This window comes from Malus domestica, chromosome 03 (assembly GCF_042453785.1).
Source record: "Malus domestica chromosome 03, GDT2T_hap1".
NCBI classification, from domain to species: Eukaryota; Viridiplantae; Streptophyta; class Magnoliopsida; order Rosales; family Rosaceae; genus Malus; species Malus domestica.
The window spans coordinates 226767-240345 of NC_091663.1; the positions used below are offsets into that span (position 1 = coordinate 226767).

The 13579-nt window shown below is 39.7% G+C and overlaps 1 protein-coding gene across 1 annotated transcript; it reads left to right on the forward strand.

Moving 5' to 3' along the window:
* Positions 1-3539: 3539 nt before the first annotated feature.
* On the forward strand, positions 3540-7082 carry LOC103415405 (probable serine/threonine-protein kinase PBL16). The gene is made up of 6 exons (XM_029099245.2): positions 3540-4195; positions 5204-5511; positions 5601-5736; positions 5823-5959; positions 6218-6341; positions 6547-7082. The coding sequence occupies exons 1-6, from the start codon at positions 4132-4134 to the stop codon at positions 6933-6935; spliced, it is 1158 nt and encodes a 385-aa protein (XP_028955078.1). The 5' UTR covers positions 3540-4131; the 3' UTR covers positions 6936-7082.
* Positions 7083-13579: the final 6497 nt, after the last annotated feature.

Sequence of the window (13579 nt, forward strand, 5' to 3'; positions counted from 1 at the left end):
ATAAATAGATCAATGCAAAGTATAGCATTGTATATAATGCTTGATTTCAAATAGTGATTAATGAAATTAAACTTCTTTTTACTTGTAATTTTGGTTTAGAAGCAGCAATATATAGTTATACCAAATTATATAATCCTGATCATTCTCTCGGTACAATGTTGGATCATGTTAATTAGATTATGATTAAGAGCAGTATTATGTATAATTTTATATGCATAAATTGTCATTAGATAGATAGATTAGTTACGCACTATTATGAAGAGACAAAGACATTGATATTGGAGGCCACGTGTGGTAGTGGTGGTGGAGGCTGTGGAGCTAAGCATGAGAGAGAGAGAGAGAGAGAGAGAGAGAGAGAGAGAGAGGGGTGGTGAGCTTTGCTTTCTTCCATTCCTTCCATGTCAATCTCTGGTCATCTCACCTCCAGGGGTTTCTAGCGAGTCCAAAATTGAACAACTTTATATGCACCACACAGGCTGTAGTCTGTTACACATCATGTGATATATTGGGGTTTGGAATGCACCCCACCATTCACTATTAGCTCTCTGAAAATGGCATGCAAATAAATTAAGCAATAATTTAGCATATTGTTGAAAATGAAATTTTTTTGAACACGACATGAAACGTGTTAAAAGAGAGTATCATGCCAAAAGAAAATAAAATACTGAAACTCTTATTTTTTTGTGATATTAATTTGACAAAATAAATTGTCATGCGTTGAAGAAGAATGGACATTGATCTAAATTAAGTTTATCCTACATCTCCAATTTTGTTGCCAGGTCCATTAAGTTTATCCTACGTCTCTAATTTTGTTGCCAGGTCTGTGTAGTCTCGAGTGATTAACAATTTAACGGCTACAATTTTTTGAGAGGAAGTGACCTTTCCCTTATTAAAAGAAAAGTAATATAAGTACTACGCAGACATATTGAGATACATAAAAGTAAATTCAAATATTAAAAAAAAATATATCATCATATATTTACATGTGTTGTCTATTTCATAGCACAATACACACACAAGTGCCTTTAAGCAGTTCCACCGTGGTCTTTTGCCTAGTGGATTGGCGTTGGAACAAGGCCGGATAGCCAGAGTGACTTGGTCCAGCGTGTGCCAGCCCAAGAGAGAGGCCTAGCACAAGTTGCCAGCCCGAGAGCCCGAAGGCAACGTGATGCAAGGCTGACGTCACTCAGACGTTAGCCATTATTTTATTACCGGAAAATGGCCTGCAAGGGTTGGGTTTCTTCGCCGGATTCTGAAAATGGGGAAAAACAGTATGCATGCATGTCAAACCTTAGTAATTTCCAACTAATTTTCACTTGCAAAGAGGCATTTAAGTACCTGGAATGGATTCAAACTGAGCAAGAGCTCAAGAACCCACAAACTTGCTGGAGTTTGCTCCGAGGAGGTGACCAAAAACTGGGCAAGGTTTCAGAGAAATTGCAGGGGTTAAACCTTTGGTTTCGAACTGGAAAAACACCACAAATCTTGTCCCAAGCAACATTAAGACATAATGAAACCAGATTTGCATAGAGAACCTCACATGGGTTTGAGTTTCAGATCTTGAAGCTCTCGGCTTCAATGGTGGTTTACACCGTGATGGTCCGATGACGCATGCAATGGTATAGCTAGGATCCTTTAGTCCCATAGATTAACGTTTCATGGTTTTGGAGTTTGATTTGTTTAATTTTCAAAGAAGAAGTGGGTGAGAGCTCTCGGAGCTCTAGAGAGAGTGAAAGTGTCAAGAGCTTAGAGAAAGAGAGAGAGAGAGAGAGAGAGAGAGAGAGAGAGAGAGAGAGAGAGAGAGAGAGAGAGGAACTTCAAAAAAATGGAGAGAAGTGAGAAAGATGAGTAGAAAGAGAGGGAGTGATGTGAGGGAGTGGAGAGTGCACGGGAAATTCCAAGCAAGTTGCAAAAGGTTTTTTTCCTATTTTATTGCCTATTGTCAAGGCTATTCAGTGTAGAGGTGGAGATGCGAAAGGCAGTTACTGTTCATTAAGGGCAGTTACTGTTCACTGGGTGAATTAAATAGTGAATAGCCCCGCGGGGGGGGGGGGGGTGCTTAGCAAAGGTGGAGTTGCTCTTACTTGGGAAAGAAAGGGATCCTCTCCGGATCCTTTTCCACCTAATCCACTTAGTCTGAGATTCGGGTTGTTGAAATTTGATCAAACATCTATGATTATTATCATTTTTAAAGGAATCCTCTGTTTGTAGCCGTTAGATTAAATTTCAACTGTTCAAATCCCGAACTAGATAGATTAGGTGAAAAGAGATCCGTCACTTACTTGGATATGCAAAGACCCTTGATTGTTGGAAATGGATAACTTCTACAGAAGTCAAATTCTGTGATCTAGTCAACTTCTTTTATTTATTTTTCTTAACAAGTGATATGTATGTATGTATCTACTTAGAGAAGAGAACTCGCAGAAAATCCAGTGCGAGTTTGTAACACCTATTTCCTAGGTCTTCTATAAAGTGGAAGACAAAATGGAATAATAATAGCCTTTCAAAAAAAAAAAAATGGAATAATAATAAATTATTAGCAAAAGAAACAAATAGAGATATACGAAGATAAATGCTTCTCTTATTTGCATCTTTCAAAAGGTGTGAATCAAAATACTTTTAGAGATGATATGTTTACATTGTTTCGAGTTAGAATAAATTTCAACATATCACTTTAAATGAACCTCTCCTGAGCTAATGGAGAGGATCCTCCTGACCAAGTGTTATGGGCCGTTGGATTTTCATCCAACGGCTACAAATAGGTGGGTCATTTTAAAGTTATAATAATTATAATCGTTGAATGAAAATCCAACGGCCCATAACACTTGGTCAGGAGGATCCTCTCCGTTAGCTCAGGAGAGGATCCAAATCCCTTTCAAAATCTTGTCGGCCAAGATTAAAGGGGAAATAAATTTAAAAAAAAACCATTTCTTGATAATTGGGAGAAAGAAAATATATTTGACTACAAGATTTGTGTCCTGCATATTACTTTACATTATCATTGTAGGTCCAGCTAGAAAAGTGAAACTACTATGTACTCGTCCTTAAGCTGACTCAAATCTTTTCCCCATTTTTTATGCCTCTTTGAGCAAGTTATGGTTAAAACGTGTTGAGTTTTTTTTTTTTTTTTTTAAACATACTTGATTTTATGCTCGTGAGATAAGTTCATTATCCACAAATTGCTCCAAAGCGGGTGGTAATTGTGTTAAAACAAGGCTCCATAAAGTTTCTCTAAGAGCATTTTTTTAGTACGCTAGTTGAATTAGAAAAAATTGCAGCAAATCATTGTGAGTTTACTATGGCGATTACGTTTGATTTATCAAGCGTGCTAGCTTGTGATGTTACGTATTGGCCTTGTGCGGCTAAAGATCCTTGGCATCGGGAGGAAAACCTTATTTTATTGATATTGGTGTCTTGTTGATGTGGCCTTTCCTAAGATGAATTCGCCTTTTGATTGATGGGTTATGAATGCAATTTGTCCTTAATTAGCAGTAATATAAAAATGAGAGTTAGGTAAAGGTAGCAGCAGCTTGACTCGCCAACCTTAACGCTATTGCCCATTGCCTATTGGGTACTAATAAAGAGTGGGAGCAGAAGAGGCCAAAACAGATGAGGAGGCATGGATGGGCTAAAGTAAAGAGGAAGAGAAAGAAGAGAGAATGTGCTGGAGAATGATGGAAAAACAGAGATGGGTGGGAATTGAAATCCACCATATACGCGCACTAACAAGAATGCACAATATATTTTTGAATCAAAACAAACACTAAAAAATAATAAAAATCTCTCTCTACGAATGTGGGCCCATTTCTGCCATGGCCAAGAACCAGCACCCACCTCAACCCCCTCTTACCTTCACTCCATCATTACCTTACCACCAAGCAGAAGAATTCTCTCTCACTCTTTCTCCTCCTTCCTCTTTCTTCAACAATTTCAAACTCACAAGAATAAAACAATTTCCCCACTTAAGCTCTCTCTTTACTCTTTTGGCTCTGCTTTTGGAATTTCATTTGTCTTCTTTTTCTTTGCTTTTCATTTGGGGGTCTGGATCCAATTCATCCTTGTGGAGTGGTGATGAGTTGTTGGTGAGGAGGGAGTGGGGATTTGTGGGGTTGTTTTTTGGTTTTGGAAATAATGGGGAATTGCTGGTACAGGTGGGAGCCTTCTGTTTACAGAGTCTCTTCCAATGCAAAGTCAGGTTAGTCCCCATCATAAAGCTTGCTTCTTTTTTCTGTATTTTTTTCTGCTCTTTTTTTCTAATTAGATTAGTGAGAGATTAGAGTTGAACCTCACCTTGGTTCAATATTCAAATGATCAAGCTCTGTTTTGGATCCTCATGTATAATTAGTAAATTAACTAATGTGCTGGTTCCTCCTCATGCAACAGGAATTTCAAAACATATTCATTAATCAAATTGATAGACTCTCCAATGAAATTGGAAATCAAGGTTGCACTTTTTAGGATGATTTACATAACCATATGCAAAAAGATCATTTTTTTACTTGTTGGACTGAGTTATACCGAAAACCTGAAATCGAAATATTGAGCTGATTCTCTAATTTTTCATTAGCATTTGCTGATATTGAAGTAGGTTATACTGTTTTTGTTGGATTCTCTATGTACTCCCTTTATGTTTTGAGAAAAAAACAAATGAACAGAATATGCTTTTTCACCTTTTCTACATGGCTGGTTGAAAAGGTAATGGATTTACCTTTCCTGTAGGAAAGTGGATATTCCACATTGCCGGTGCCTTGTTTCTTATCTTGACTCTTGATAGTATTTCTGTTCATTCTAGCGAGTTTTCAAAAGCACATCCTTTCTAGTTCAAACTTTACATTACGTGACCATTAATCTTTTAGCTTCGTCCTGGTCCGTTCGACCATGATCGAAGATTTATCTTTTCCCTCTTGTATACAATTTGTATCTAGAGCTAAACTTGCAAAGGAGATTAAAAGATTACACATTTTGCTATAAAATATTAACTTTGGTTTGTAAAAAAGAATTGCATGTTACCTTCAAAATGTTGATAGTGCATACTCTACCGTGCCATGCCAGGGGTTTTTATTTTAATTGTTTTTCTTAGTTCTTTCTATATGATGAACTTTCAAGTTAGTTGTGGTGGGAAACAAGCTTTGATGTTTGCTTGTTGTCGGATAGGATTTGGATGGTCTGATGTGTCATGTTATGCTCTCAATTTTCTTCTCAGAGTCCCCAAAAGACCAGAGCCCCTCAGTGAAACATAGGGAAGATGATAGTAAGTTACCATCAAATCCTGAAGAAGTTGAGATCCTACGTCGTGATTCAGCTGCAAATCCTTTGATTGCATTCACGTTCAGTGAGCTAAAGATAATCACTGCAAATTTTAGGCAAGATCAGATGTTGGGTGGCGGAGGATTTGGAAGTGTGTATAAAGGGTTCATTACTGAGGATTTAAGAGAGGGGATCGACCCCCTTCCGGTAGCTGTTAAAGTTCATGACGGTGATAACAGTTATCAAGGACACAGAGAGTGGCTGGTAAGCTTTGTGTTCTACCTTTTAACTCATTAAGAAGATTAAAGGAGAGACAGAACATCAGTTTCATTAAGATTTTTGTGCATTTCTAGGCAGAAGTCATATTTTTGGGCCAGCTTTCTCATCCAAATTTGGTAAAGCTCATTGGATATTGCTGCGAGGATGAACAGAGGGTGTTGATATATGAGTATATGGCTCGGGGCAGTGTGGAAAACAATTTATTCTCAAGTAAGTGTATAAGTATTTTCTATCCCTCTTCTTCTATATGGCTCGGGATTAAGTATTATCTCACATGCATATCTCCCTTTTTACAGGAGTGTTGCTTCCTCTGCCATGGACCATAAGGATGAAGATTGCATTTGGTGCAGCTAAAGGACTCGCCTTTCTCCATGAGGCCGAGAAGCCTGTCATCTATCGTGATTTTAAGACATCTAATATTTTGTTGGATCTGGTTAGTACACTTGAATTTTTTTTTTTTAAGAGAATAAATTACATCACTTGGGACGTATACCAATTACTATGTCAGTTGCACTGTCTAGTCTTGATTTCCGAATTCAATCCTAGTGTAAATTGTATTCTCCATTGGTCATAAGAAAATCATGGATTGGTCGAGTGAGCGGATTTCAGTTACTGCAGCACAGGTATCATTGATCTTCTGAGTAATTTCAATCAGATTACAATTGCACCTTCTTTGCATGCCTCAAAACAGGACTATAATGCAAAGCTCTCAGACTTTGGCCTTGCAAAAGATGGACCAGTGGGGGACAAGTCTCATGTTTCTACACGAATAATGGGGACATATGGATACGCCGCGCCGGAGTACATCTTGACGGGTAAGTTCTGTTACAAATTTAGACACATTTTTTGGGAATTAGGAAGGTCCTTTGTAAACCACATGGAGATGAAGTCATTTCTTTGTTCCCCATAACATCCAAAATCAGGATTGTGTTGTTAAAATCGACAGTTGAACTCATATTGGGAACTAAAGATCATTTGAGGGGACTGACATAGTTACTATATCCATCTCCCTACATGCAGGCCATCTAACTCCTAGAAGTGACGTTTATAGCTTTGGTGTTGTTCTTCTTGAACTTCTGACCGGTAGGAAATCTTTAGACAAGTCACGGCCAGCCCGAGAGCAAAACCTTACTGACTGGGCTCTCCCGATGCTGAAAGAGAAGAAGAAGGTGCTCAACATCGTTGATCCGAGACTAGAAGGAGATTATCCTGTTAAGGGAGTTCAAAAGGCAGCCATGCTAGTATATCATTGCTTGAACCGAAACCCAAAAGCAAGGCCTCTAATGCGAGACATTGTTGACTCTTTGGAGCCTCTGCAGGTCCCGGAGGAAGTTTCTGATAATAAAACTGTAACTGAGATCATCCAGTTTCCGGACGCTGAAGCTAAAAGAAAAGAAGAATCACTGTAACTGACATGCATGTGTTGTTTGGTTTGTTAGCTTCATTTGTGTGCGTCTGAGAAAAGATATGGCTTTTGAAATGATAATTTGTAATTGGATTATTGTAATTTTGCGTAAATAATATCAATCTAAAAGCATATATTCTCTTGTTGATAATGTATTATTACTTTGATTGAATATTCATTTGACAAAAACACACGCACACTCGCGTTATATACAAATACAAGAGCAATCTAGGAGCCACAAGTGAACAAATTCCAAGTTCAAAATCCCCATAGCATGAAGAGAAGACTCTTTTAATTACCTGATGATTTCTGCACGCCAATATATGATGTCGTATATGGTGGTGAAGGTACGGATATAATTGTAGCAGAAAGAGGGGCCAACACCTCCAGATCCATGTAAAATCGTATGCTATTAATCGTACCTTGAAATGATTAAGTCACCGTGGAAAAGTTGCAGCTATTTACAGTCGACGGTAAGTACAGACAAACAGCAGCATATAATCTGTAATTTGGTTTCAATAACCATTATTTAAACAGGATTTGTTCTATATGTAAACGACCTTGTTTAGACAGGATTTGTTCTATGTTTAAACGACCTTATTTAAACAGGATTTGTTTTATTTTTTTTCCTAGTTTCTACCTACTTGTTCTATTATTTTTGGCTTACTCACTTTCCTTGCGATTAAGGTCACCTGTGGTTTTACTAATCCTAAGGACTAGTGCCCTATATGTATATATCATATATCAAAATATTAGTCTACATTTGTGTTTCCAATCGTATCAAACTATCAATCAAGAAATATACAAGAGTACCGTCGTCACACATGAACATATTCAAGGTTCAAAATCCCCGCCAACCAAAAATATGCGATGTTGTCACAAATATAATCAAGAGGAGCCGGAGCCTAGCGCATTTTGTGGGCAAATATGATGTGCGGAACATTACAACGATAACACTCCGCGGTGTCGTGAGTGCCTTAGATTTAAGCAAGGAGACAGTACAAAAGAATATATGTGTAAGTCGCGCGTTTTATATGTGTAAGTCGCTCGATTTCGATGAAGAAGACATTCCTATTTTAATGGCAGGAAACTTTCTCGGCGATGGCAGGAAACTTTGCTCGGATTGCTATGTTATTGAAGCCGTGCGTGCATTTTATATGTGTAAGTCGCTTGATTTCGATGAAGACATTCCTATTTTAATGGTGGATCAAGATGAGTTAAACAGAGTCAACAGACCATATGAACCAGCATACAACAAGCCTAAGCCTGACGGCTTAATGTTATTAGGTCCTCCCTTTCCTACCAACCCTATCGTGACGATTCAAAGATGTTCAAAACGTGGAGAAAGAATTCAAGTGAAGAAAAAAGTTGACAAGTTAACCATGCTGCAATATTTACCGGGAATTTTCAGGTGCGATAAAAAGGTGATTAGTTTAGTGATTAGATTTCTCCTGAACAAGGCACTGATTAGAGTCGTGCTTTTGTGCGGACAACCAGATGTGGTCATAGGTGGGATCTTGGCACATGAGATGATGCATGCATGGTTGGCGTTGAGGCTTGGACTTTACAGGAAATTGGAAACATGGGTTGAAGAAGGTATATGCTGTGTAATGGAATACATGTGGATGGAATGGTTTTGTTCGAGTGGTGCCGAGTACTTCTCGTACGAAACCAAAGAGCAGGTGCAATATACTTTCACAATATATGAAAGACAATGAGTGCGAGATTTATGGACGAGGGTTTAGGCTGGCCATGGAGGCTGTTAAAACATATGGCTTGCATGCTACCCTGGAGCATATTGTTTCAACAGGAAGTCTACCTAAACAAGATGATCACCAAGATCAGATGGAAACCCCTTTTATCTATTAAGATTGAATGATGATTGTACCGTAAATTTGTAACTGATGCTTCGAACTAATGAATTCCTTTTCGGCCAAAAAAATGAAGAAAAACAAAAGACTCAGTTTACACCGGTTCGACTTTGTAAATCAACTATAATTAGTTGTAATCTGACTAAATTTCTATTTAGTTCACATCCTGTTTAGATTGTAATCCTAGTTCTACGTGTGTTTGTATAGTTGTAATCCTAGTTCTACGTGTGTTTGTCTAGTACTCCTATAAATATCAATGAACATCGCTCACTCTGATATAGAGTTGAGATTCTGCAAATCATATTTACTATCTTTCAAGAAGGAGTTGACTTCCTAACTAAGTAAATATACATAAGGTAAATATACAACAATCAGGGATTTGATTCGTAGATTTTTTAACACTCCCCCTCAAGTTGGAGAGTGAATGTTGTGAAGTCCCAACCTGTTTTTGAGAGAATTGAAGTTATTGCTTCCTCTAGCCTTCGTGAATATGTCATGAAGGAACATAGGAGGGAGAAATTAATCCCGCTTGTAGCTTCTCTCGAACAATGTGGCAATCAATTTTGATGTGCTTTGAGCGCTTATGGAAAATTGGGTTCGCTGCAATGTGAATAGCAGCTTTGTTGTCACAATAAAGGGCAATTGGTTTATCTTGTAAAACCTTCAAAGCACAAAGTATGTATTGCAACCAAGTTAGCTCAAACATGTGGTTGCCATTACCTGATATTCTGCTTCGGCTAAGGAAGGAGAAACATTTTATTGTTTCTTCGACTTCCAGGAAATAAGGGCATCACCCATAAACACGCAGAATCCTGTGACTGATTTCCTTGTTGCCTTACACCCTGCCCAATCTGAGTCACAGTAGGCTTTTAAAGAAAGGTCATTAGTAGCTGGAAATAACAATCCTTGACCTGGACTTCCTTTAATGTATCGCAAAACCTGCAAAGTTGCTTGTAGGTGAGGCTTCCGAGGCTGATGCATATATTGACTTAAGGTTTGAACTGAATAAACTATGTCTGGTCTAGTAGCTGTCAAAAAGATTAATCGACCCACCATTTTGTTAGACCAAGTCCTAGTCTGGTGGTGGGATCCTCAAATTCAGGAGGTTGTGATCAACCTCAACTCTTATCCAAGAAGAGTTAGATTAGTTCAAACTCCTTTTCGAATAGTAGTTGTTTTCTGTACAACACTTTGTGGTTTCTGTTGTATTTTTGAATTTGAAATAGCCTTGTAAATAGGGATTTCAATCCCTGATGTAATCTGAACGTCAATATAAATACATGCAGCTCTCTTTGAAAGGGTATGCAAATTCAAGTAAAACCTTGAGAGTTCTTAAGTTTTACATGGTATCAGAGCCCTAGCAGTCTAACGACTTAGATCCTGATTTTTTTTTTCTCCATGGCTGATAACACAAACGGCGCTGCAACTTCCCCTAACTCTCTTTCAAACCCTACCATGAATCCTTTCTCCTCCATGACTACGGTTGTCAACATCAAACTAGATCGCACCAACTACCCTCTGTGGTTGGCTCAGATCCTACCAATCCTCAAGAGTTGTAATCTGATGGGATATGTTGATGGGTCCATCGTATGTCCACCCAAACATCTTCCTGGTGCTGCTGCTATCAACCCTGCATACACAACCTGGGTGCAGCATGATCAACTGATACTGAGCTGGATCAATGGCTCTCTCACGCCCTCTGTGTTGTCTGTTGTAGCCAGTAAGAGGTCCTCTCATGACACCTGGAAGGCTCTCGAGCAACGGTATGCCTCTACGTCCCAAAATCGTATCTTGTTTCTTCGCAATGAACTGATGCAAACTAAGAAAGGTGACATGTTTATTGCTGATTATCTTGATCGAATGAACTCTATTGCTGATAACCTTGCCCTAGCTGGCAACCCCGTGAATGATGATGAACTTGTCCAGATTATTTTGAACAATTCGGGCCCTGCCTATGAAATGACAGTGAGTGCTGCTCAAGCATGTGATACTCCAATCACGTACCCTACTCTTGAGGCCCTCATTCTGACTACCGAGAGACGCATGGCTGCACAGAATGCTCCGCCTGTGGAGGCTGCTTCGGTGAATGCTTTTGTTACTAACCGAGGTCGTGGTGGACGACTTCGTGGAAATGGACGTGGTGTTTTTCAGTCCGCTCGTGGTGGTGGTGTGGTCAACCCGCGGGGGCCTTTTCCTCGCAACAATAATCAAAGGCCAAACTCGGCCTGCAATGGTGAGAAAATAACTTATACAGGAGAACGACTCACATGCCAGATATGTGGAAAACAAGGGCATCCTGCCCTAGATTGTTATCAAATAATGAATGCAGCCTATGAAGGGAGAATTCCAGCAAAACAGCTTACTGCCATGGCAACATCTTCGGTTCCTCTAAATCAGCAGAATAATGGACAGTGGCTTTTGGACACCGGTGCTAATGCCCATGTGACTCCAGACATCCAGAATCTGGTAAACCCACAAGAGTATAATGGTAATCAAAATGTGGGTGGTGTAGGTAATGATACTGGCCTTTCTATCTCTCATATGGCCTTTCTATAATGGGTTGAATCATGAAGTAATTCACCATCGTCAGGAGTAAGCTTTAAATGCTGCTCCATTGGAAAAGTTTCCAGCTTTGAACCAAAAAGTCATGCATCTTGTAAGATATCCAAGGAATATTTGCGTTGAGATACAAATATACCTTTCTTAGAACGTGAGAATTCCAATCCCAAAAAATACTTCAAGTTTCCAAGGTGTTTGATGCGAATTTTTTTTAGGAGAACGGACTTCAGGTGTTCCATCTCTTGAAGATTGTTTCCTGTGAGAAAGATATCGTCAACATATATGAGAACCACAGTGAAAGAACTACCACAAGTTTTTGTAAATAATGAATAATCTGTCTTGGACTGTTGAAATCTAGCTTGTTGAATAGCACTAGAAAACTTGGAGAACCAGTTACGAGAGGCTTGTTTGAGACCATACAAAGACTTGTTGAGCCGACACACCAAGTGATCCCTCTGTCGGCGAAGTCCGGGATGAGGGTCCATGTACACTTCCTCGTGCAAGTCGCCATGGAGAAAGGCATTTTGAATATCGAGCTGATGAATATTCCAATTGCGAGAAGCAGTGACTGCGAGAATGCAATAAAGAGTGGTGAGTTTGGAAGTTGGGGAAAATGTCTCAATCTAATCGACACCTTCAACTTGGGTGTAGTCTTTTGCCACAAAACGAGCTTTGTAGCGTTCAATGGTCCCGTCGGAATGATATTTGATGTGATAAACCCATTTTCATCCAATGGGTTTATGCCCATAGGTAGAGGAACCAACATCTATGTATTATTCTGTTGCAAAGCATTGAGTTCGGCAGTCATGGCTTGCTGCCAATTGGGGTATGCGACAGCTTGTAAATAATATGTGGGTTCTTTGTGGCCTGAGACAATAGCTAAAAAAACACGATGTTGCATAGATAGTTGAATATGAAACAAAATTTGATAATGGATGTTTATACCATATTTAGGGCCTCCGTATTTAGACCTTGTATAAATACTCAGGGGACTTAAATGTAATTATGTGATAAAAGAAGGGGCAAATATGTAATAAGTGAAGAGTTCTTATTTTATAAAAGGACCCATCACCCTCACAATTAGGAGAGGCCATTTCTGAGGCCAATTCCTAAGGCTCCTTACCCCTCTCAAAGCTATCACTCTCAGAGTTCTCTCTCCCTCAGATAAATACATAATCAGTATGGACGTAGCCCAAACCTTGGGGTGAACTACGATACATCTTGTGTTATTTACATTTTTTGCAGATTCACGGTCGGATTTACGTTGTTCCAAGACCCATCCGGTTTTGTGCATCAACATTTGGCACTATCTGTGGGAAACGACACGAAAAGTTATGTCGGTTCTCTTTCATTTTTTCACCTCTACCGTGAATCTGCAAAATCTACAAAAAAACCCAACAGTCCAAAGCTTTCCCAGAAAAAAAAACCCAAAAACAGAAAAGATCCAAATCACTCTGGGAGTAAGAGGTCAAATATTTCCCAATGTTTCCCTCCCATTTTTTCCCACTGACTCTCCCTCTCTCTCTCTCTAAACTCTCTCTCCCCCTCCCTAAAACCTCACAAAAGTGCACAATCGACGTACGGAATGTCTCATCGCCGCCGCGGCCAAGGTCGTAATGCCGACCCTTCTCACAACTCCGACGCCCCCCCGTTTAGTTGGAGTGGAGAAGACTGTGGTCGAAGACGAAACCTTCCAACCTCAACGGGCCATAGGCAGCGCGGTCCATGAGTTGTCGTCGCTACGGAGATAACCAATACTAACTCTCCACCATCGATGGCTCAAATATCCGGTCCTCGTGGACCAGCGCTAGCTCAGGCGGCCTCCAGCTCGGCGTCTCCGCCTGCTGAGTCTCCACTACTGCTCATCTATAAGATACAGCAGAAACTGACGTTAACAGCTCCACCACCGTCGTCATCGGAGGTCATTCGGTATGCTCTGAGGGCTGGTTTCGGAACGGCATGCTACGAGGATCTGGGCTGGGGTTACGACGATAGGTCTCTATTACCGGTTGGTATCTCAAGTTTCATAGCCACAGTCTAGCCGAGGGAGCTAGGATAGAGAGAATGAGAAAAGCAAATGGCACATATGCGAATACGCCGAAACGAGTCAGATCGGCGAAGCTTGCGAATGCAGAATACGAGCGACTTGCAGCTCCAAAGATGGGTTTTTTCTTTTCCTCAGTGTTTGCATATTTGTAAGGAGAAATCTTCAATTTTT